This window comes from Macrobrachium nipponense, chromosome 30, assembly GCF_015104395.2.
Source record: "Macrobrachium nipponense isolate FS-2020 chromosome 30, ASM1510439v2, whole genome shotgun sequence".
Classification (NCBI taxonomy): Eukaryota; Metazoa; Arthropoda; class Malacostraca; order Decapoda; family Palaemonidae; genus Macrobrachium; species Macrobrachium nipponense.
The window spans coordinates 18,968,188-18,994,345 of record NC_087218.1 but is presented as its reverse complement, the minus strand read 5'-3'; the positions used below and the strand labels follow the sequence as shown (position 1 = coordinate 18,994,345).

General features: G+C 36.6%; 1 protein-coding gene across 1 annotated transcript in view; it reads left to right on the top strand.

The window, feature by feature from the left end:
* The window catches only part of LOC135202350 (rho-related GTP-binding protein RhoU-like), a 252,203-nt gene that overhangs the window by 3,643 nt on the left and 222,402 nt on the right, over positions 1 to 26,158 (top strand). The window contains exon 2 of the mRNA XM_064231713.1: positions 8,909 to 8,967. Coding sequence (XP_064087783.1) covers positions 8,909 to 8,967 — 59 coding nt within the window. The remainder of the gene's footprint in view (positions 1 to 8,908; positions 8,968 to 26,158) is intronic.

The following is a 26,158-nucleotide window of genomic DNA, read 5'->3' as shown; positions in this document are numbered from 1 at the left end:
ATATATATATATATATATATATATATATATATATATATATATATATATATAAATATATATATATAGTAATAGCCACAATGTCCTCGAAATCTTCGCACTTTTTTGGGTACGCTTGCCGCTACAAAGACTTGAGGCTTAGCTCCATATGATCAGGTTGGCAACGTGACCCCGTGCTGATACTCGGGATGTGGGTTCGAATCCTGCAACCGGACATCAGAATTTATTTCGTATTTCTTGTATTTGGATCTCAGGCTTTGTAGTGACAAGTGTATCTAAAAAGTGCGAAGAACACGAGAAGTTAAGAGGGCATTGTGGTTATTACAATTACATATTATTTGGTAAAAACATATATATATATATTATATATATATATATATATATATATAGAGAAAGGAAGAAGGGAGAAGAGAGAGAGGGAGGGAGAGAGGAGGAAGAGGAAGAGAGCGAGAGAGAGGAGAGAGAGAGAGAGAGAGAGAGAGAGAGAGTGCTTGTACTGTATGGCACAAGTACACAAATCTACGACGCTGAGTCAACTGATTTGGTCAGTTCTTACCGTTCACCTTTCAGGATTTGGTATTTCCTTCTATCCTCACAATTTCCTGGATGATTTAACCTAACCCTTTGTGAGACGCAGATTTGTCATCACTGAAGAAGCAAAATACATCATTACTTTAATTTCTGTGGCCTAGTATGATTTGAGTTGCCAAGTTCCTTTCTGGGCTCCTCAGTATGGCGAAAATATGAACATGTATGGTTATAGGCTATGGCGACGATGGGTTGCTATAGCGAAGGTGGACTCGAATATTTATATAGATACAAATAATAATAGGCCAAAGGATTATGCTGTAGGCACGGTTTAGTAGGATAGCTTACATGAACTGGTTTTCGATCAGGGTTGGCAATGATTAAATCAAACTGATTTAATCATGTGATTAAATCATCGATTTTTTTCATTAAAAAATCATGATTTTAAAATATTTTATTTCGATTTGAAAGCGAACAAATTGAAAAATGTGGTTCGAAGGTTAGTAAAAACTTGAGCATAACTGTGCTGCATCTATTTATTTTGATATGAAAAAATTGCAAGTACATACTTTAGGCCAGAACACTATACCTAAAAGATAAATCAATAGTAAGTCTGTCATAAAATACATTTTGAGGAAAAAATGTATTGAAAAAACGTTTAACAAATAAAAAAAAACATTAAAAATCAAGTAAATCAATTGATTTTTTTTTTGTTTTAAAAAAGAATCACCAACCCTGTTTTCGAAGCAGGGTAAGATGAATCAGTTTAAGAAGATTCAAGCATTTTAATCAGTAGGTAACTCGTGAAATGTGACATGCGACATCCTTTCGGTTGGCTATTTGTCATGTCTCTCAGCATAATGGAACAGGATGGAGGCATCATCGATAAGGATGTAAAAAATGCTTTGCTTGTACAGTTCTGTCACTGCTCTCTTGAAAATGCCCTTAACACGGCGACCTTTAGGAGAGAGAGAGAGACCTTTAGGAGGTCTTTGATTCAAACATAGCGAAGAGTGTTATTAGGTTTTTAGAAGGTCAGGAGTTGCGAAAGACAAGGATATTGCAGTGGACCCTATTTGTTATTTGTGAATCTGATGTTTGTGTAGATTCTGTTCATGGAATTGCGATTGGTCGAATAATTAGCTTCTGTTGTTTTGCCACTGCATTATTATTATTATTCTTTGTGGCCAAGGATAGTCTGATCTTTGTTCCTGCAAATGCCGTGCGAATTTTTGAGAGGTCTGTAAGTGGAATTGGTTTAAAAAAAAAAATGGTTAAATTCTCAAGCTGCTTTTTCTTTGTGCGTGTTCTGTGAAGTTTAATTCACGATGGCCATGCAAAAACCGGTTTGATACCTACCTGCCATATCTAGTCATATATATCACCACCAGGTATTTTGTATGTCTATGTGTGTCCCTTAACTGCTGTATATTATACTTTATTTATACAATTTATTTATACCCCTACACATTTCTCCATGTATCGCGAGTTTTTTTATTTTATTTTATTTTTTTTGCGAGTCACAATTTCTTCGGTTTGAACTTTTGATCATTAATAAAAGTCTTCTGTGCCATGGCAAAGTGGATTAGATAAAACTCAACTCTATTGATCCGGCGCTAAAAAAAAAAAGAAAGAAAAACAGTTAACAAGGCTTAGATGCCGCGTTTTATTTCATGCTCCGTGATTGGGCTGGTCGTTGACGTCATAGGGCGACTGGATGAAGAAGGATGGGGAAGATTAGTATTTTTTTATTCGAATTTTTGGTCTTGTTCCAGTCCAGAAGTGGAACAACCATATCGATGTTTGTTAATGTTTAAAGGTTTTTACTGCATTTTCATTATTTTCCTCAAGAACTCTGCTCGGTCTGTTCATGTTGATTTCCTTGGGAGGGAAGGAGAGGGTGTTAACGGACTATTCAAGAGCACGAGCCTATGCTGGTATAAGGCCTAAGACCGTCATAATCATGCAACATCAATTAAAGGGCTGTGTGCAGTTTCATTTCTTGCTGGGGTGTCATCGTTCATAATCAGTCATGCAAAAATCGAGTCAGTGTAGCCTGTGCGCGCGAACTTAAGGATTTGTGCTTGTGTGCGCGTTTTTATTTGTGCCTGGTGTGGGTGTTGGCATCCCTTCACGGATCAGCGGGCATCGGCCACAGAGCGCCGTTGCAAGAAGTCATTCCAGGATCCTGCTTATTCAGGGGGCTCTAACTGCCCCCTTCCTCCCCCTCTTCCATACACTACACTTTATGAACCCCGCTTGTATTTCCATCCGTGTATTCATTACAGTCTCCCTTTTGGTTATATACCTGCGTTTATAGGACTTGCGTTAACCTTCAAAGCGTCAGTTTTTACATGCAGGGGTCCACAGTTCCTCGAAGTATTTTCTCTCTCTCTCTCTCTCTCTCTCTCTCTCTCTCTCTCTCTCTCTCTCTCTCTCTCTCTCTCTCTCTGATACTGTTAACTTAGGAAGGTCTGGGTATGATGAAGAAAAAAAAAATATGGTTTTCGTTGCAGTATTTCGTTTTATTTTGTCATAAAGTTATAGGTATCCGTTCATCTTGCCAAGTGTCTCTCATTTAGGTCTTATCGATTATTTTAAATAAAATATATGCATATATATACAGAGAGAGAGAGAGAGAGAGAGAGAGAGAGAGAGAGAGAGAGAGAGAGAGAGAGAGAGAGACCCTAAGTATATGCAGTAGAAACTAATCCAGTGAAGGTACTTGCAAATGAAGTAACTCGCGATGAACTAGACAACCACGACTAAGCATTCCTTTCACAGGATTTGAAATGAAGTATAGATTCTGTATTTACTCGGCAGACTTGAAGGTAGCTTAAAGCATTTTTGTGTTCAATGCCCTTCTTGCAGGAATCTGATAGACCTGTGGCTGAGCTGTCTTACCTCTCTCTGATCAGGTGTATAACGGTGAAGTCTGGCAGACAGCCTACAGCCAGGGGATCGTTGGCTGTGCATCAGTGGAAAGTAATTGCTACTCGTAGACGATGCCTGGAGTGGATTTCATTATAAAAATAGTTGAAGCAAGGTATTGGGTACCTGGACTATGGACGACGGTAGTTCACCTTAATTAGATATGCTGCCAACCCTTCCGTGATTGACGGCATTGGGAGTTTTATTGGTCCGCATAGACTACCTGTACCCAAGGTCCTTTAAATATACTCCGAGTATATTTAAAGGACCTTGCCTGTACCAAGACCTGAACTATACCTGTCTTGCGTGTGCGTATTCGACCTGTATTGCTGTAATACTGGATATTATGTGTGTGGCTTTTTTTATTTCAGTTGTTTTCTTTGGTGGTTAGCCTACTCATGTTTAGATTTTTTTTAATGCCTCATGTATAGTATTCCGTTTAGCTGGCCATTTTTTTTTTTTTTCATATGAAACCAATGGATTACACACACACACAGAGAGAGAGAGAGAGAGAGAGAGAGAGAGAGAGAGAGAGAGAGAGAGAGAGAGATCATGTAAACTGACATTTCTGTAGGCGTTGAGTTTTATGTCAAGGACCTTTCACCAAACAATTTATATTAATCGTTCCTTTTACCCATATGTCAGTCAATCCATATTTTTATGGAAGTGCTCTCTCTCTCTCTCTCTCTCTCTCTCTCTCTCTCTCTCGAGGAAATGTTAAATGCCGTTGCTCCATTACCAGAAAATTGGCCAAGTCACCTTGATTATCATAATCTGAGGTTGAAAATTTTACGGTTATTATATCAGGTTATACAGGACTGTGTTCTGGGAGGGAATAATATTTTCCTATGTTGAGGAAGAATAGATAGTTAGAAAGTCAACCCAGTGAATTAATATTTGTGGATTTTGTCTTCAGTGCTACACACATATGGTTTTGTGTAGATGGAGTTGAAGCCCGGCATTCTTATAATGTACCCTTAAGGAAGGACAATCGATTGATTCTTTTAGTTTTAATTGATATTAATTATAGCTTTATTATTGCTAGTTGTAGTTTTATTTTATTATTGCTATTTGTAGTTTTATTGGTCATTGTTATTATTAATAATATTTATGGAAATGACTGAACATACTAGCACCGATGCCTACTCACAGTTTTTGTTTCGCGTAAATTGAGATTAAAGTGGTATACCTATATCGAAGGGAGAAATTTTTTGTGGTTTGCAACCAGTGAGAACCCTCGGGGGGAGAGAGAGAGAGAGAGAGAGACTTGTATGTCTGTTTGTTTGTTTGTTTGTGCTAGCTCGTGCGTGTGTATGTCTGCTTGTGTGTGAACGGGTGCTTACGGTTTCGAGAGAAAGGAATTCGATAGTAATTTCCCAATGCTCATTGCCAAAGAGACGATTTCTATCGTAATGTTTTCAAGATTGCATCATGGTAATGATCTGGTTTTGTATCAATTGCAGTGGGGGTTCAGTTGAAACTAAATAAGCTCCGCTTGCGTTCGCGCGCTCGTGGGCGCACACACTCTCTCTCAAACACACACACACCAACACTATATATATTGTTTTTTAGCATTTCCAATTAAACAGGTAAAGATTAAATTGTTGCAACAGGTTTTGTCTAGTTTATAATATTATAAACTATATATATATTTATATATTATATATATATGTGTGTGTGTGTGTGTATTATATATGTGAAAATGACATTCGTGGTCATGTTCTGTAGATGTGATTGTATTACTTTCAAGTCCAGGTGCTATTTTAAGCTCATTGCGGTATTTTATGTGTATTTAGGGCTTGCATGTATTTTCCTTTTAAACACTGAAGCACTGATTTTCAACATAAATTTAGAAGTTTCACTTTTGCCTTTGTACTTATTAAGGGTAAGAATAGAATTATGTATTCCCGAAGGCTGCTGAAGAAAGCAGCGGTTTCGTTTACATATTTAAGATTAGCAATGATTTATCAATGGGTTTTAGAGGAAAGATTGGTTTACATTCAAGGGAAGCAGTGGTTTTGTTAGTTTTGTTCAAGAGAAACAGTGGTTATTGTGTGTAGCAATGATTTATCAATGGGTTCGAGGACGATTGGTTTTTATAACTTCAGTGAAACCGTGATACCTTGAATGCAATGGACAGTAATGAAATGAATTTATGGCAAGAACTGATTTTTATGTAATCGTGACGATCGCTGGGAAGTCTCGTAATTACTTCCTGGGCAAATTGGCGAAAGAATGGGTTTATTGTGAATGCGGGAGGTTGTTAAAAGGAGGGGGGAGGAGGAGGGAGAGGTCCATCCATCTGTCCTGGTCGTATAAAGCAATAGGGATTTATTTCCTTTTTACAACAAAAGGACGAGGAACAATTCACCGTTTCCTGACATTGTTGTTTGTCAGTATTGTCAGATTAACCTGTATGATTACAAACAGGCAGAGCTCTTTTTTTTATTTGTGTGTGTGTGTGTGTGTGCATGTGAGAGAGAGGGAGAATTTCTATCATGTTTCCGTTGCTATTTAATTGGAAAATGAAGTTTTGTGATTGATTTAAATTTATCGCGGTTTGTTTAAATGCCTGCAGTTGGGATAATCGATGATCCACATGTAATATGAAAAGAAACCGGTATCTGCTTAGTAACAATTGTGGAAGAATGTTATAATTATCTTGTGAAAGATTTTATCCCCGTGGGGAGAAAATGACCTCGTCGAGGCACTCTTGTTTTCATGCATGTGATGGAACAGTAAACTCTCACGTCTGTTTTTACCCTTCCTCGGTCTCCGCCCTAGCTGGACCCGCAACAGTTGACTAACAGCTAGGAACATAATTACCTCGTATTTAAGGAACGCTCCCATTCGTGCATTCTGGTCTAGTTCGAGATTCGAACGCTGGCCATCCAGTTATAAGCTAGACTAGCGACCGCCAGTCTTGGTACAAGGCCGGGGAGCAAATTCCCGAGATGTAAACTAGTATTGCACCAGCCCTGGTATTTTTTTGGCATGCCCCTAGGTTAGGTTAGGTTAGTTTTAAGAGAATTGTATAGTAATCGCAATTTGGGTGTGGGAAACATAGTGAGATTATTTTCAAGAAGATTCTATGATTAGCGTTTTAAGATTTGGCGTCTCGCTTTTCCCAGGGAAGGTCCCTGATCTCGGTTGCAGTTCAGAAATATGCGGCTCGGGTGGAGAGAGAGAGAGAGAGAGAGAGAGAGAGAGAGAGAGAGGAGAGAGTACATGGATACAATTTCAACTTGCAGTTTTGTAGTTGAAATTTCATCATGAGAATCCAGCCCCAGAGGGACGGCGCATTTTCTGCCTTCAAAAATTGGAATGAACGTGTCTGAAAGTTTCCCCTGTTCTGGGGTCTCTTGTCGACGTCCAGTTGAGGTTCTGTCCAGCACTTCGAAGCTGATTGTGGTGGCTGATGAGATCTTACTCCTCCAGTTGCAATAAAGAAATAAAATGTTGCCTCATTGTGTGGCTGTTACCCTACTTGTGGGTGGCCGATTCATTCTTTTAATTTAAAGAAAAATGTTTCGTCGTCGAGTTGCCAAATTTGTTTTCTGAGCGGTTGTTGGCAGTGTCTTGGGGTATAGTAATGGTTTGTAGGCGTAATTTTCTCATTGGGTAATTTTTGGCTTTTTTAAGAGGTTTATTTTTCCTTCTGAAAAAGCTTTTCCATCACAGTTACGAGGTGCTGTTAGGAGTCCATTTTTCATTTTAGATTAAAAGTTGGTTTACTAAAATAGCCACATGTATTTGCCTGTGGTTGTCATACAGTCTCTTGATAGCGGCTTCTATCTTTCAAAAAATCAGGAGAGAGAGAGAGAGAGAGGAGAGAGAGAGAGAGAGAGAGAGAGAGAGAGAGAAGAAATTGTCTGGGGTTGTCATATAATCTCTTGATAGCGGCTTCTCTCTTTTAAAAACTCAGTCCACACACACACACAGAATTTGCCTGGGGGTTTCATACAAATCTCTTGATAGCGGCTTCTCTCTTTCAAAGAGAGAGAGAGAGAGAGAGAGAGAGAGAGAGAGAGAGAGAGAGAGAGAGAGAGAGAATTGTCTGGGGTTGTCATATAATCTTTTGATAGCGGCTTTTCTCTTTCAAAAAATCAGTTGAGAGAGAGAGAGAGAGAGAGAGAGAGAGAGAGAGAGATAAATGTTGCCTCACTCCACAAGCTCACGAATCCACTGGCGGTTCCTGATGTTTTTACTGAGGCAAGGTGAAGTTTTGCAATTGCGCGGTGCCGTCTTTTAAAGGTCTGTCTGGCTGTTTTCGACCGTCTGCATTGTGTGTGATCTCTCGTCTAGGGTCGTTGATTGACTTCCGGTTATTTGGAGGTTGTTTCGCTGCCCATTTTATTTGTTTAATTTTTCTTGTTGTGGTGGGTTTATGTACTTGAATGTATTTCATATGACGCGTCCATTTCATTATGTATATATGTATTTTTTTATTAGTTTTTTTTTTCAATTTCATGTACCGCCATTCTCTTGTGCCCGTAGGTTGGTGTTACCTTACTTTCCCTTATTGCACACTTCTTTGCAATCATTGCTTTTCTTTCGCTTACCGTAGTATTCTGTCCATTCTGTCCTCATTGCTGTATTTCGTTTCCTTTTTATGTTTATGGCTTGGTGGAGTAAAGGCAGCTGTATAGTGTTTAAAACGGCTATGGAAAGACGTGTAAATTAAATTAAGTCCTCACTGTAGGACCAGCCATTGGGGTCCCCATAGCTTTGGTTTCAAGTTTTCGTCTTTGATGTATAATATTAAAAACTGAGAGAGAGAGAGAGAGAGAGAGAGAGAGAGAGAGAGAGAGAGAGAGAGAGAGAGAGAGAACAATGAGTAGCCATGTAAAATTATGTTTAATTAGCAGATATATATTGTGTAGTATCTGTCATTTCTTGAGTTACGATTCTCCCGCGTCACTAGACTACATAGAGGAACCATTAAGTTGCGTCATTGTTCTGAATGACCCTGAAAAAGTTTAGTGTCGCGTTGCAGATAGTAGGTGACAGGTGTCTGTCACACCTAGGTTAGACTTGTATGGGCACGTGCTACTCAGGTACCCAAACCGGACCTTATATCTGTAACTATAAATCTTCATACATTATGCTTGGAATTCATGCATTTACAATCTCTCTCTCTCTCTCTCTCTCTCTCTCTCTCTCTCTCTCTCTCTCTCTCTCTCTCTCTCCAAACACACAGAAGTATGCAGATATCGGGAAAATCTATAATTACATTTGTTTAACATATCTAAATTTACTCTCTCTCTCTCTCTCTCTCTCTCTCTCTCTCTCTCTCTCTCTCTCTCTCTCTCATTGTACTACATTAGCTAAAAAGGGAAGATTATTAATTTAGGTTACAAGTCATAAAGATGAATTCATTTTACGTTATTTTACCTCATTTTGATTAATTGCTGTGGTAATAATGATTAATTCTTTCGTTATTTTTTTTCAGTTGTGGTTAACGTCGACCAGCAGCCAATCAGACTGCAGCTCTGCGATACAGCTGGACAGGTAAGCTTTGTACTTTTCCTTTATTCAATTCGGGTAATAGCTTTTCCTGGTAATAGCGCAGTTAATACAGTGATTGTTATTGACGGAACAAATTCACAGTTATGTAAGGGTACACATATTGAAAAATACATCTTTACAGAGAGCTTTCCCAAAAGCTTCGTGTGGAGATTTATTTTCCAATATATATGTGCCCATACATAACTGTGGGTTTGTTTCTTCATTTGAAGACACATGCTACTATGAGTATTTTTAATTATTTGTTAATGTTATTAGTTTTTTAAACGTCTCATTTGCCCTTATCTTGTTTCGCTGACAGCTTTTTGTCACAATTGTTTACACAGAGATTCGACGAAGACTTCAGTGAAGGTCAGTGTAGGTGATTATAGCGTAAGATATCAAAGGAACACTAATGAAACAACGATGTTCAAGACTGTACACGAAGAATATCATAAATTGCTCCATTTTCAAGTCTGATCCTAATGTGTGTGTGTGTGTATATATGTGTACAGATAGAAAGAGATAGGTTTGTTTTTATGTTTTATTATATATATATATATATATTTAAATAAGCATTGCATATTGACCGTTAAAAAATATTTTTACCATATTTTTACTATTACTCTAATTTGACAGAAAGTATGTGTAAACCCATCATTAGCGAATCGAGGACGAGATTGGAAAAGGGGAGGGGGGTGATGTCTCCGGAAAAGTGACTTGGGGACCAGCAATAGTGGACGTTGGAGGAAATGAAGAGAAATGCCCAGATAGCGAAGCGGTGTGGGAAATGAATGTGCGTGCGTATGTGTGCGCATGTGTGTGTGTGTGTGTGTGTGTCATTTCCGAGAAGGGTGGCAGATGGTCTTTTTGTGGTCTCTGACAATCGACATTTTTCATTTTAGGGCCACGGAGAGAGAGAGAAAGAAGAGAGAGAGAGAGAGATAGAGAGAGAGAGAGAGAGAGAGAGAGAGAGAGAGAGAGTCTGCATGGACAGGATGTTTCACGGGTATGGGATCAGGGAAAGAAGGGACCTTACCTTACCTTACAGACCTTACAGTTCGTTCGGGTTGCCCCAGGTCCCTCAGTGTGAGGCGCCTCTAATGTCTACCAGAGAGTTGCTAGTACATCTTCCGGTATATTTTTTGCATTCTTCCAAAATCTTCCAATCTTGGATGGGTCTGGGATGCAGTTTAGATATTTGTCGAGCTTATTCTTAAACACATCTACGCTCACTCCTGATATATTCCTCAGATGAGCTGGCAACGCATTGAATAGACGCTGCATTATCGATGCTGGTGCGTAGTGGATTAATGTTCTGTGTGCTTTCCTTATTTTTCCTGGTATAGTTTTGGGCACTATTAATCTACCTCTGCTTGCTCTTTCTGATATTTTTAGTTCCATGATATTTTCTGTTATTCCTTCTATCTGTTTCCATGCCTGAATTATCATGTAGCGTTCTCTTCTCCTTTCTAGACTATATAATTTTTAAGGATTGTAGTCTTTCCCAGTAGTCTAGGTCCTTAACTTCTTCTATTCTAGCTGTAAAGGACTTTGTACACTCTCTATTTTGTGCATATCCTTTTTGATAGTGTGGGTACCATATCATATTGCAATATTCAAGTGGACTACGAACATATGTTTTTATAAAGCATAATCATGTGTTCAGCTTTTCTTGTTTTGAAGTGCCGTAACAACATTCCCATTTTTGCTTTACATTTTGCCAACAGAATGGCTATTTGATCATTGCATAACATGTTCCTATTCATCATCACACCAAGGTCTTTAACTGCTTCCTTATTTGTGATTGTCTCATTATTAGGTCCCCTATATGCATATAGCTTTCCTTCTCTGTCTCCATAATTTATTGATTCAAATTTATCAGAGTTAAATACCATCCTATTTACCTCTGCCCAATCATATACTTTGTTAAGGTCTCTTTGTAGAGCGTTCCCTATCTTCATCACAAGTAATTTCTCTACTTATTCTTTGTGTCATCAGCGGAACTACTCACTACCGAATCCTTAACATTACTGTTCTATGTCTTCAATCATAATAACAAACAATATTGCAGCTAGCACCGTACCTTGTGGCACACCGGATATTACCTTGGTTTCATCCGATTTCTCATCGTTTGCAATAACTATCTGTTTTCTGTTGTGTAAAAATTCTTTTAACCATCTTCCTACTTTATCTACGATATTGTGTTTTCTAATTTTCTTTGCTAATATATTATGGTCTACTTTGTCAAAAGCTTTTGCAAAGTCTAGATAAACCACATCTGTTTCATTTCCGCTTTTCATATTTTTGAATATGTTTCTCACGGTGGACTAACAGTTGGGTTTGTGTACTTTTTCCGGGTACGAAAACGTGTTGTCCTATTATTAAACAAAATTATTTTTTTATTAAATGTTTTCATAATATTTTTCTTCATTACCCTTTCATACACTTTCATAATATGTGATGTTAGACTCACAGGCCTATAATTACTGGCCTCTAGTCTTGATCCACTTTTGAAAGTAGGGGTGATATATGCTAATTTGTGCTCATCATAAATCTTGCCTGTATCTACACTTTGTCTTAATAATATTGCAAGTGGCTTTGCGATAGAATGAACTACTTTCTTTCAACAAATAGCAGGGACTCCATCCGCCCTGCAGCAGCTCCATTTTTAATTTCATTAATTGCCTGCACAATATCAGCTTCATTAATTTCTATGTCAGCTAAATATTCACTATTTTCGTCCTTACTTCTATATCATTATCTTCATTATTCTATTCTAGGGGTGAATTCTCTCTTATATCGTTCTGCCAGTATGTTGCAAATTTCCTTTTTTTCATTCGTTAATCTCCCTTCAATTCTCAGAGGGCCTATTTCTATTCTTTCTTTTATTCATCTTCTTCGCATATGAGTATAATAGTTTGGGGTTTTGCTTGATATTTAATAGGGTTTTTTGGTTTTTTTTCTTTCCAAGTTCCCGTTTGTTTTTCATTTTCTTTTGATTGTATAATCTTTTTGTTCTGCATTTTCTGTTTTACTTTTTAGTTCTATAACTTTCCATGCATTTTTTTTTCTTTTGCAAGACCTTTTTTCCACTTTCTGATTTTCTGGAACAAGATCCTTCTGTCTCTTGGTATGCAAATGAATGATGTTACTTTTCTTCTTCGGTATATATTTATCACTATTTTCTCCAATATTTTATATAATATCTCCGTATTTACCCTTATGTCATCACTTACGAAAATGTTATCCCAATCTTTGTTTAATTCTTCATTAATTTCTGACCATTTTCCATATTTTTACTGTAGAAGGTTGTTGATTTTCCATATCCTTCCCACTTTTTCATTTCTTGCTTATCTCTATTTTCACTTGCTTTGGAATGAACTGTTAATTCTATGACATTATGATCTGAAATACTCGCATTATAAAACTATTATTTCTTTAACATAATTCATCTCGTTCACAAATACTAGGTCTAAAGTATTTTCCTTTCTTGTTGGCAGGTGATTTATTTGTTGAATGTTGTATTCTAGTAGCATATCTTAATAGCTTTTCAAATTGCCTCTTATCTTCTGCACTACTATTACTCTCTTTTTTATATGTATAAGTACAACCACAGTCTCCTATTCGTTCTTTCCATTCTACGAAAGGAAAGTTGAAGTCACCAGATAGGAGAATAGTCCAGTCCTTGTGGATTTCTTAAACATATATCATCCAATTTTTCAATTATTTTAAGACAAACTCTTTAGTATTAGGAGGTCTATATATTAACTATGTTCATCAATTTTTTTTTCAGATTCAAATTCTACGCTATTAGTTCAACATTCTGAGTTACTATATTTCTCATATATTTTTCCTTGTTTTTTGTCTTTCCCATATATTGGCGGTTTCCCCCTGATTCCATTTTTCTATCTGATCTATAAGTTTGGAACCCTTTTATTTGATCATCATTTCCCAGTCTCTTGGGAATACCAGGTTTCACTTATATTCATTATATCTATTTTTCTTTTCATTTTGGGTTAGTTCTTCTAAGTACTCTATTTTTCTTTTTGAGTTACTCGTAACTAAAAAAACCCTGCGCATTTCAATCACTATGATGGTTTGCGTGTTTTCTCCTTCATTTAATATTGGTAGTAATAAGGATTTTCCCATGTCTCTTTCCTGTTCTGGTATGTTGTTCTTTTTTTCATTTCCAGAAATTCTGTCATTAAAAAATCCAACTTTTCCATAATATATTTGATCTTCCTTCATCATAATTATTCATTTTGTGTCTGAATCTGCAATTTTCTCCGTTTCTGCAAATAATCCTCTTGCATTAATAAATACAGTTATTATCTCTTGAGTAGAATTTCGGAGCTGATGCTTTGAAATTTTTTGCTGACACCTCTGCATATCTCATTGGTGGTTTGCTTTTCTCTTTTACCTGATATTCTTGATATCTCTCTTTATTTGTTTCTTTCTTATTTTGGATTTTATTACTTGGTTGGTTATTTATTTGATTATGATTCATGGCTACAGGGTGCATATATTTGCATTTTTTGTCGAACTTACATCCTTTTCCTTCTTTTAGGTTTTTACATATTTTTGGATGCAGATCTCTGCAATCATCCCCATAGCCATCTAAGTATGCACATTTACCATATATTTCATAGTTTTGACATACCTTACGATGTTTGTAGTAGAGAGAGAGAGAGAGAGAGAGAGAGAGAGAGAGAGAGAGAGAGAGAGAGAGAGAGAGAGAGAGAGAGAGAGACCCAAGGCTGGTAAATCACCGAGCAGAATGACAAAACAACCATTAGGGAACAAATCGCACTGCTATCTCCTCAGGCCAACAATAAAAACGTGTTTTCGAGGAATCGACGATCAAACACATCTAATCCAGACTTAATTCGTCGGGATACCTCTTGTTTAACTTGACATTTGCATGCGGTGCCGCCACACTAGCAATAAAAAATAAAAGAATATATACGAGACCCCTCTAAAAAAAGAAGTTATACGAACCCAACTATTCCAGTCTTACGATACATAAATACTTGTAGTTTAACTTGACATTTGTATAGAGTATCTTCAGACATGTAAAAAATAGGGAAAAGCAACTGCTGTTCTTGTGGTTTAATTGGCGCTCATAAGAAATGTCTCCAGGCTTCTTTGAAAATTAAAACTAGATAAGAATAAATCTTCGTAGTTTAACGTGACATTTGTAAACAGTATCTCCACATTTGTAAAAACATTTGTAAACAGTATTCCAGACTTTTTAAAACATTTGTAAACAGTATCTCCAGACTTGTAAAAATATTTGTAAACAGTAACTCCAGACTCGTAACAATAACTAGAAAACGCAACTTTAGGTCTTGTGGTCTAATTAGCATTCAAAGCCAATGTTTCCAATCCTCTTTAAAAATTGTAAAATAAAAGATCTCTGCCGAAAATCGCAAGTCTATCCCCAAAAGAAACTGACATTCATAGGCAATGTTTCAAAGCTTGTTTAAAAATTATAAAATAAAAGAATTTCAGCGAAAATCGCGAGTCAATCTCTGGCTAACTTCCTGAAAAGATGAAAATGTCAACCCCAAAAACAAAAGAAGATCGCACGCTGACACCGCAGCGCGCAAGAACGCCGGAGTTTCGCCAAAACGCCACCAATTACAACAGAGACTGAACAAAAACCGTCATTTGCCACAACAACAACAAAAGCAGGAGTTGCACTGCTGGCTCCTGAAGGTCATGGGATGATGAACACTACTCATTATGCAATTCGTATTATTGAACCAGTGCAGGAGACAATCTCTCTCTCTCTCTCTCTCTCTCTCTCTCTCTCTCTCCTAATTCATATTAATGAACCATGACATGAGAAAATAGTATCTTTGTCACATCAACCCACCATTGCGTAACATCTACATAGAGACTAAGGTACTGTCTATATCTATTAGCAATGCTGCTGTGCTCTACATGGGTATACCTGACAATCCCTAACAATTTTGACGACGTACAGATACATGAACGATTGCCTATTAATTAAAGTAACTCTTGATGCAATCACTTGGTCCTAATATAATTACCGAAAAAGAAAATCATGCTGTCAATAGAAATGTCTTCAGATACGGTAAACTAAATTTCAGTGAAAATAACACTATTACCAGGGCAACACTCTAAAAGGGAATGAAACAGAATACAGAATTTTGGCCAAAGGCCAAGCGCTGAGGTCTATGAGGTCATTCAGCACTGAAAGGAAAACTGAGTGAAAAAAAATGTTGTGAATATGTAACAGGATGAAAACCTCGCAGTTACTTACACTATGAAACAATTGTTACGAGAGGGTGGAAAGGAAGATTGAACACAGAATATGAACGGCGGTACAGTAAAAAGGAATAAAAGGGGACGAAGGGGTTCTACAAAGAACCTTATAGGCAATGCTTACATTGTACGGCATGAGGTGCACTGACGGCACTACTATCTATCTTCGGGAATAAATTGAAAAAGTTATTAATCAAATAAGTAATTCTAATAATTTTTCAATTACACGTATGTTAAACCAAAGCCAAGATTAGACTCACTTGAAAACGACAAAAATAAATACGCCCAAGGTACCAACTAACCTTACACGAAAATAATAAAAACAATGCGTGATCCGATTACAAATAATAGTTTAACATGCACATTATTTATTTCTTACATTTTCATTCTAATAAATCAATCATAAATATCCTATCCTAAAATTTCTCTTAACCTTAACTCAACGCGAAACACCCTTTTAAGACCTTTTTGGGGTTCTAGCCCCCAACAACAACAACAAAGTAAGCGGGGAAAAAAAAAAAACAGTAAACATTCCTGAAGATGAAAACTTAAATATAAACTATCAGGAACATGCCAATCACAGGGAAGACCTAAATGCAGACACAAATCGGGACTCGATTTTGCATGACGAGGTTCCTTCTCGTGTTCTCTCAAGGCAGACGTGTCTTAAGCGTGTTTCTGTGCAGCTATATTGCACGCATTATGGTCACGACATTTCGCTTATCTGCTTCCTTCAATTACACAGACGACTTGGTCCGTCTATCACTTGCATTTTGCCTAAGAAAAGTTTCTTCTCTCCCTCGTCTACCCTAACAAAAAATTTCTTCCCTTCTTTGTATGTAGTAAAAAAATGTCTTTTGAGTTATATACACTAACCAATATTTATTCACTTCCTCGTACGCACTAGCAAAGATTTCTTCTCTCTTTTGTTATATATATAATAATATGAATTTTCCTTTCCCGTATGTATAGACTAACAAAAATTTCCTATACTCCTACAAGACAAGACAATATATTACTAATAAACAATTCTTCCTATGTAATATACACTAACAAGAATACATACAAACAAAAATCTCTTCTCATATTTATTACATCTGGTTTGGTTACATTAACTTCGTTAAGGTTAGTTAGGTTTAAAAACGATGCAAAAAAAAAAAAAAAAAAAATATAACAACATAGATTTCGAGACTGTGGAATTCTGTTCCCCTATGTTTCCAGAATCACTGGACTTTTCACATTTAAAATCGAGTTAATTAACATAATTCGCTGAGGCCGAACTTGAAATATAATAACAATAATAATTGAAAAAGAAACCCACAAAATTTTTATATGTAAACAACACGTTATACACAGTAATGTTGTGGGTTTCCTTTTCAATCTTCAGAGGAAAACTGAAATAAGTTTTTGTTTGGTTCAATAATAATAATAATAATAATAATAATAATAATAATAATAATAATAACATGTTTCAAGCGACAGCCAAAAATCACAAACACGATTCATCAAAATTTGTGATAAGCCAAGAATGAACCGCTAAATTCACGTTTAGTTTCCAACATAATGCTATCAACAACCGTTACTTTGTGTCATTTTCCTTTAAAGTTACACAAGTATTATATTAATTTTCGTATTTTACATCATCATCGTAAGACCACATACACATACAAGTTACGCAGTTAACAGCAAACGGGTTCGTCTTCATATGTAAATTCTGTTTACTACGAGTAAACAGTGCATTACCATTTACAAACAAAGAGCCAATGGTGAATGACCTTTATACATGGCGTCGAAAGATAGTATATCTTAGGACGACAGAAACGAAAAATATTTCGTCTACAATGTCATATCTAAAGGTCGTAGAACTCAACATGCACACAGAAAAAGCCACACACAACACACATACACGTGACATACAAAATACACACAGACACGCAAAACATCCCGCATGTATATATATAATATATATATATATATATATATATATATATATACATACATATATATACTACCATATATATATACATATATATATATACATATATATATACGTATATATATATATATATATAGGTATATATATATTATTATATAATATATATATATATATATATATATATATATATATATATATAGTTGTGTGTGACCACGCGTGCAAACCTACTAAACCGGTCACTTAGCCAATGGTTACTCAAGGTCCAAAGGTCCATGGTAGCATTAGTCTCGCTACATTAACAACAAAAGCTATCTACTTCAGGCAAATCCACAAACACATGCATTCTAATGAGGACACTTTACACCTCATAAAAACTGTGGTAATTTTCCGCCAAGGTTACCTCTTAAAAGAAAATACCTTTCAAAAGCAAATTCGTTATTTAAAAAGAATCTAGCTTCACCGTTACTGAGAAGTTGAGATACATAACTTTCGAATAGTTTCGCGGTCCAAAAGTGTAATCCGTCCACTTCATAGTTTCAAATTTTATTAGAAAAGGTAATTTTCCAAAGCTTGAAAAGATGTAAATGACTTCATTTAACATTCATTGACTAAAATTACATTTCGAACATCTTCGACCGCTCTGAATGTCCCAAATTAGGTTGAATACTTAAAAAACTATTTATGAAAACCCTATTAAGTTCAATTACTGTTTCTTGACTACGACGTTTCCGGGTGGCTGACGCCATGAATGCGAATCTTAAGCCTAAGCTTATCAGCCATGGGCTAAGACTCACGGCCTAGGCCCGTAGGCCTACTTTTAAAACCAGAAAAAAAAAAAACCATTATCTCACATAGCTGGATCACCTTAATTCCCTCCCTTATCCAAATTGGTGATTTGGATAAGGGGAAAAGAAAACTGAGGCTTTGGATATCTCCGCAGACCTCTCATTCGGCAGAAGAAATGAAAGAAGAGAAAATAACAAAAATCAGCTATACAAAGGGAACTTCCGTGAAACTCTCTCTCTCTCTCTCTCTCTCTCTCTTCTCTCTCTCTCTCTCCTCTCTCTCTCTCTCTCTCTATATATATATATATATATATAGATATATATATGATATATATATATATATATATATAAACACACACACACACACACCTATATATATATATATATATAGATATATATATATATATATAGTAGTATACTAGTATAATACACTATATATGTAAAGAATTCTGTGCAAAAAACGAAGACTCACAAAAACGTTATAACAATTCTAAAATATGAGGGACAAAGACACTTCGAAAACATCTACGGACGACAAAAATTTTTAAAAAGAAAAAACTGTGTGATCGATTGCTATTCCGGAGCGACACATTACACACTCACACAGCGGTCAACCGCACCGCCAGCGAGCAAGGGGAACTCGATGACAGTGACCGGAAGATTTACGGCATTGTGCAAGAAGGCAAATGAGAGTGAATTCTTGTTGGTAATTCACTTCCTCAAGAGTGAAAAAAAAAAATTATTTAATTTCTTCCTTTAAATGTACGTCAGATGGTTCGATTGCGTGTACTTATGGGCGTTGTATAATTAATACTATTAATTATAATTATTATCATTAACATTTGAAAAAGTAAAAAAATAAAAAAACAAACAACTAACAAATTTAAAATAATAATATATATATATATATATATATATATATATATATATATACATATATATATATATCATATATATATATATATATATATATATATATATATAATATATATATATATATATATATATATATTTTTGTCTATCACAGTCCTCCAATTCGACTGGGTGGTGTATTTACCTAGTGTGGGGTTCGGGTTGCATCCTGCTCCTTTGGAGTCCATCATTTTTCTTACTATGTGCGCCGTTTCTAGGATCACACACTTCTGCATGAGTCCTGGAGCTACTTCTGCCTCTAGTTTTTCCAGATTCCTTTTTCAGGGATCTTGGGATCGTGCCTAGTGTTCCTATTATTATTATTAGTAATTGTATTTTGTTGTGTATTCTACTTAAATTTCATATTTTACATGCTCTTAAGCTGAAATACAGTATATTATTATTACCATTATGACTTTCAGAGTAGGTCTCACCTCTTAATCACTCAATTCTAGACTGATCAAATGTGAATTATTCGGAGTCTACGAGCATGATTTATTATGGACAGCTATGTCATCCCAATCACATTACCACCAGAGTACATAAAAAATAAATATATAAAACATAACTAAAAAATAAATAAAGAAATAAATAAATAATACCCTGCAACACAAGAAGCCAAAACCATAACTGTAGAGGAGTTGACTGACCCAATATGTCGAGCACAGTATCCTCCTTTTCTAATCCCTCTAACCACCTTCCTTTTTACCCCCCCCCCCCCCCCCCCCGAAATTCTACTCCGAAATTCTACTCAAGAGATAATAACTGTATTTATTATGCAAGAGGATATTGCAGAAACGGAGAAAAATTGCAGATTCAGACACAAAATGAATAATTTATGATGAAGGAAGATCAAATTATTATGGAAAAGTTGGATTTTTTTAATGTCAGGGAATTTCTGGAAATGAAAAAAAAGAACAACATACCAGAACAGGAAAGAGACATGGGAAAAAATCCTTATTACTACCAATATTAAATGAAGGAGAAAACACGCAAACCATCATAGTGATGAATGCGCAGGGTTTAGTTACGAGTAACTCAAAAAGAAAAATAGAGTAGCTTAGAAGAACTAACCCAAATGAAAAGAAAATAGATATAATGAATATAAGTGAAACCTGGTATTCCCAAGAGACTGGGAATGATGATCAAATAAAAGGGTTCCAAACTTATAGATCAGATAGAACAAATAGGAATCAAGGGGGGGGAACCGCAATATATGGGAAAGACAAAAAACAAGGAAAAATATATGAGAAATATAGTAACTCAGAATGTGAACTAATAGCGTAGAATTTGAATCTGAAAATTGATGAACATAGTAATATATACCTCCTAATACTAAAGAGTTTGACTTAATAATTGAAAAATTGGATGATATATGTAGAAATCACAAGGACTGGATCTTTCTCCTATCTGGTGACTTCAACTTTCCTTTCGTAGAATGGAAAGAACGAATAGGAGACTGTGGTTGTACTTATACATATAAAAAAGAGAGTAATAGTAAGGTGCAGAAGATAAGAGGCAATTTGAAAAGCTATTTAGATATGCTACTAGAATACAACATTCAACAAATAAATCACCTGCCAACAAGAAAGGAAAATACTTTAGACTAGGTATTTGTGAACGAGATGAATTTATGTAAACGAAATAATAGTTTATAATGCGAGTATTTCAGATCATAATGTCCAATAAGGAATTAAAACAAAAAAGGTTCAAAAAAATTTCCAAAGCAAACGTGAATGTCATAGAAGTTACAGTTCATTCCAAAGCAGTGAAAATAGAGATAAAGCAAAAATCGATGAAAAAGTGGGAAGGATATGGAAAATACAACTTCTACAGTAAAAATTATAAAATGGTCAGAAAATTAATGAAGAATTAAACAAAGATTGGGATAACATTTTCGTAAGTGATGACATAAGGGTAAATACGGAGATATTATATATATTGACAAAATAGTGGATAAATATATACCGAAGAAGAAAAGTAAACATCATTCATGCATACCAAGAGACAGAAGGATCTTGTTCCAGAAAATCAGAAAGTGGAAAAAAAGGTCTTGCAAAAGAAAAAAAATGCATGGAAAGTTTATAGAACTAAAAAGTATAAAGACAGAAAATGCAGAACAAAAGATTATACAATCAAAAGAAATGAAAAACGGGACTTTGGAAGAAAAAACCCTATTAAATATCAAGCAAAACCCCAAACTATTATACTCATATAAGCGAAGAAGATGAAGAAAAGAAGAATAGAAATAGGCCCTCTGAGAATTGAAGGGGGAGATTAACGAATGAAAAAAGGAAATTTGCAACATACTGGCAGAACGATATAAGAGAGAATTCACCCCCTAGAATAGATAATGAAGATAATGATATAGAAGTAAGGGACGAAAATAGTGAAGATTTAGCTGACATAGAATTAATGAAGCTGATATTGTGCAGGCAATTAATGAAATTAAAAAATGGAGCTGCTGCAGGGCTGGATGGAGTCCCTGCTATTTTGTTAAAGAAAGTAGTTTCATTCTATCGCAAAGCCACTTGCAATATTATTAAGACAAAGTGTAGATACAGCAAGATTTATGATGAGCACAAATTAGCATATATCACCCCTACTTTCAAAAGTGGATCAAGACTAGAGGCAAGTAATTATAGGCCTGTGAGTCTAACATCACATATTATGAAAGTGTATGAAAGGGTAAGTGAAGAAAATATTATGAAACATTTAATAATAATTTGTTTAATATAGGACAACACGGTTTTCGTACCCGGAAAAAGTACACACAAAAACCCAACTGTTAGTCCACCGTGAGAACATATTCAAAAATATGAAAAGCGGAAATGAAACAGATGTGGTTTTATCTAGACTTTGCAAAAGCTTTTGACAAAGTAGACCATAATATATTAGCAAAGAAAATTAGAAAACACAATATCGTAGATAAAGTAGGAAGATGGTTAAAAGAATTTTTACACAACAGAAAAACAGATAGTTATTGCAAAACGATGAGAAATCGGATGAAAACCAAGGTAATATCCGGTGTGCCACAAGGTACGGTGCTAGCTGCAATATTGTTTGTTATTATGATTGAAGACATAGACAGTAATGTTAAGGATTCGGTAGTGAGTAGTTTCGCTGATGACACAAGAATAAGTAGAGAAATTACTTGTGATGAAGATAGGAACGCTCTACAAAGAGACCTTAACAAAGTATATGATTGGGGCAGAGGTAAATAGGATGGTATTTAACTCTGATAAATTTGAATCAATAAATTATGGAGACAGAGAAGAAAGCTATATGCATATAGGGGACCTAATAATGAGACAATCACAAATAAGGAAGCAGTTAAAGACCTTGGTGTGATGATGAATAGGAACATGTTATGCAATGATCAAATAGCCATTCTGTTGGCAAAATGTAAAGCAAAAATGGGAATGTTGTTACGGCACTTCAAAACAAGAAAAGCTGAACACATGATTATGCTTTATAAAACATATGTTCGTAGTCCACTTGAATATTGCAATATGATATGGTACCCACACTATCAAAAGGATATTGCACAAATAGAGAGTGTACAAAGGTCCTTTTACAGCTAGATAGAAGAAGTTAAGGACCTAGACTACTGGGAAAGACTACAATCCTTAAAATTATATAGTCTAGAAAGGAGAAGAGAACGCTACATGATAATTCAGGCATGGAAACAAGATTAGAAGGAATAACAGAAAATATCATGGAACTAAAAATATCAGAAAGAGCAAGCAGAGGTAGATTAATAGTGCCCAAACTATACCAGGAAAAATAAGGAAAGCACACAGAACATTAAAAAAATCCACTACGCACCAGCATCGATAATGCAGCGTCTATTCAATGCGTTGCCAGCTCATCTGAGGAATATATCAGGAGTGAGCGTAGATGTGTTTAAGAATAAGCTCGACAAATATCTAAACTGCATCCCAGACCATCCAAGATTGGAAGATGCAAAATATACCGGAAGATGTACTAGCAACTCTCTGGTAGACATTAGAGGCGCCTCACACTGAGGGACCTGGGGCAACCCGAACGAACTGTAAGGTCTGTAAGGTGTAAGGTAAGGTAAGGTCTCTCTCTCTCTCTCTCTCTCTCTCTCTCTCTCTTACACACACACACGAGGTATATGTTTACTTGGTTGTACTTGCATGGCTATTGTTATCCGGCACATGCTGCTGTTTAGTCGTTCCATCATCGTGATACTTCCTAAAAAGTTTCGTTCCTAAAAAGCCTGACAGTTTAGTTTTGTTCGGCAAAGCGTTGTGTGCTTGTGAACAGCACATTTTTGAGTGCCGATTGGTAGCCCTACTACTACTACTTCATTGACCTCGCATGTCAACCCAAACGCCCTCTTTGATTCGACGTGCATGACACAGTAAAGGAAGTTGTGTTCTTTGCCACTTATTTATATTTTTATCACTTCCCCCCCCCCCCACCCCTCTCCCTTAAACCTTAACTCGCAACAATATGTATTGATGCTAAGATACCCCCCACCCCCCTCCCCCCCCCTCCCAATACAGACGATGGTGAACTCACCTTTCAGCATCATTCTGAAATTCACCTATTCAGTAATAAGCACGATAAAAGAACTCATTCAATATTAACTGAGATACTGAACTTTTACTTACTCCCTTCGCCCTTCAGTCCAACAATTAGCTAGAAGCTGAACCTCTTTAAAAGCCCAACAATAAGCAAGACACTGAACATCCTTCTCTTCGGCAATAACCAAGATACTGACCCCCTCCCTCCCTCCTCCCCTCTCCCACTCTCTCCAGTATCTCTCCAACAATAAACTAAACCTCCCTCCCTCACTTTCCAGTCTCTCTCCAACAACAAACCAAAACTAAACAGCTGATAACCTCCCTCCCTCATCTACCTCTTCCAGTTACTCTTTAACCAAGCAAATAAACGATAAACACTGAACCTCCCTCCCTCATTATATCCAGTATCTTTCCAACAATAAACTAAACACTGAACCTCCCTCCATCACTCTCTAGTATCTCCAACAATGAACGAAACACTGAACCTCCCTCCCTCCCTCATTCCAACAGTAAAAATAAAAAAAAGACAGTGAGCGAATCTCTCTCCTCCCCTCCCTCTCTCCATCAGTAGCAAGACACTGAACATCCCCCGTCCAACGATAAGCAACACACCGAACTTCCTTCTTCCAGCCAGTAATGATTCAAGATGAGAACATTCGGGGCACATGTCTTTCCGTGTCCCCAGAAGCAGAGTCCTCACGTGGGCTGCCCTGTCATTTGCGGAATTTTGCAATATTCAGGCGGAAGCGAGCGATGCAATCACGCCTAAAATCCGCGCGTCCAAGGTCCTCTCAAGGACACGGGGCACCGGGAGTGACCTTGGCATGTCCGTAGGGGCCTCGCCTACGCCGCACCGTCCTTATGGCTGGTTGCGAACTCCTCCTCCTACTTGTAATGCAACCCCTTCCGAGTTCCTTCCTTTTCCAGGGACTGGCGCTTGTTCTGACACTGCTCAGGTAGCAACAGCAGCAGCAGAAGGGTTGTTAGTCAGGGAATCTTGTTGTGTGTGACGAGGAAGATCCGAATCAAAGAAAGCTTCGTTGTGACAACCCTGAGAAAAACTAGACACTATATGTATATATATATATATATATATATATATATATAATTATATATATATATATATATATATAGTATATATATAAACAAAATTTAAGCTACAATTTTCGTTTAATATCCAATTCGCTCTACTTTGATAATGCTAGCCGAGATTTATATATATATATATATATATATATATATATATAATATATATATATATACCTATATGTATATAGTATTATATATAGAATATATATATATATACACGCACACACACACACACAGAGTTACAACTCTGAAAGTTCTTTCCCTTTAGAAGGACTTACCCCAGAAAGGTATAACCATCTAGTTCTCAGTAAGTCGCTAACCCTATGTCCTTGCTAATATGAATACAACGCCCTGCCTCATAGCTAAGGCACCAAGTATATATTTCAATCACGGTAATAGATAACGGATTCCTGTCTCTAACTTGGCTCCATTGATAGCAATCAGTCAAAGGGAAATGTTAATCGACGCATTCGCTTTGCAGTAAAGTTTATCTTTTTCACAGAGTTCGGCTTCCTAAGTTCCTTTCAGATTAAGCCCTTCGGTGGTGCATTATCGAATTGTTGTGGCCTTCTTTATCCAGCCAGACACGAGGCAATGAATCCTTATGCTTGTTATGAGATATTGTGAATTTTCACTGTGAAATACTTATTTTTCTTAATGAAACGCCGCATCTTTTTAAAACCCTTTCCCCTTCAGTTCCTATGTAATACTGCCCGAGCGGGTTGGGCCTTGTGGGGGGCGGGGGGCTAATGCTATCGGTGCACCTCATTCGATACACTGTGGGCATTATTTGAAGTTCTTTGCAGCGTCCCTTCCTTCCCCAGCTGCAACCCATTGCATTATTTTAACGGTGCCTCTGTTCATTTCCTCTTTTTTCGATCTTACTTTCCCCCCCTTTACACCTTTCAAACAGTAAACAGTTGACTCTCAATTTCCATTTCAGCGCTTTGGCCTATATTCCATTCCTTCCGTCCCTACATCATTATAGACGTCTTCCCCAGCGTCCACTCTATCGCCATACGACCGTGTTGACTCGCAATACTTCGGTTTCAGTCACAGCCTCGTGCCCTTTTTAAAAATTGAGCTCCAAAACGTTTTTCCAGAGGAAGTAAGATGCAATTCTAAGAGGTAGCGGTCCGCGAAAAGCCATCCAGACGCAGTCCCGCATATCTTATTCAACTTCAAAAGTGAGCTTGGCATCACGACTTGGCAAGTTGAAATAATGACTGAGTCCACTCAGAGTAGGGGGGGCCTCGACTGTGTCATCCCCACCCCCACCCCCCGGCTCTTGGTGTGAAATAATTTGACTGGTATATTCCTGTTTTTCTTCCTGGTCTTCGGTGGTTAATGGGGAATATTATCAAGGATGTTGAGTCACTGTTTTATTTCGGATTTCATTTCATACGTCTTTGTCAGGTTCCATTTCTCGAAAGACGTCTTCTCACCTTTTCCAAATACATATACGAAAGATCTCGGTATAGTTAGGACATTTTTAAACGTTTAAGCTCGGTGTTTGCAGCTTCCCAACTTTTACAGTGAATCTTGGTTATAAAGATGCAATGGTTAGTAACGATATAATTAAACGTTTAAGCCCAGTATCTGTAGTTCTTCAACTTTTGCAGTAA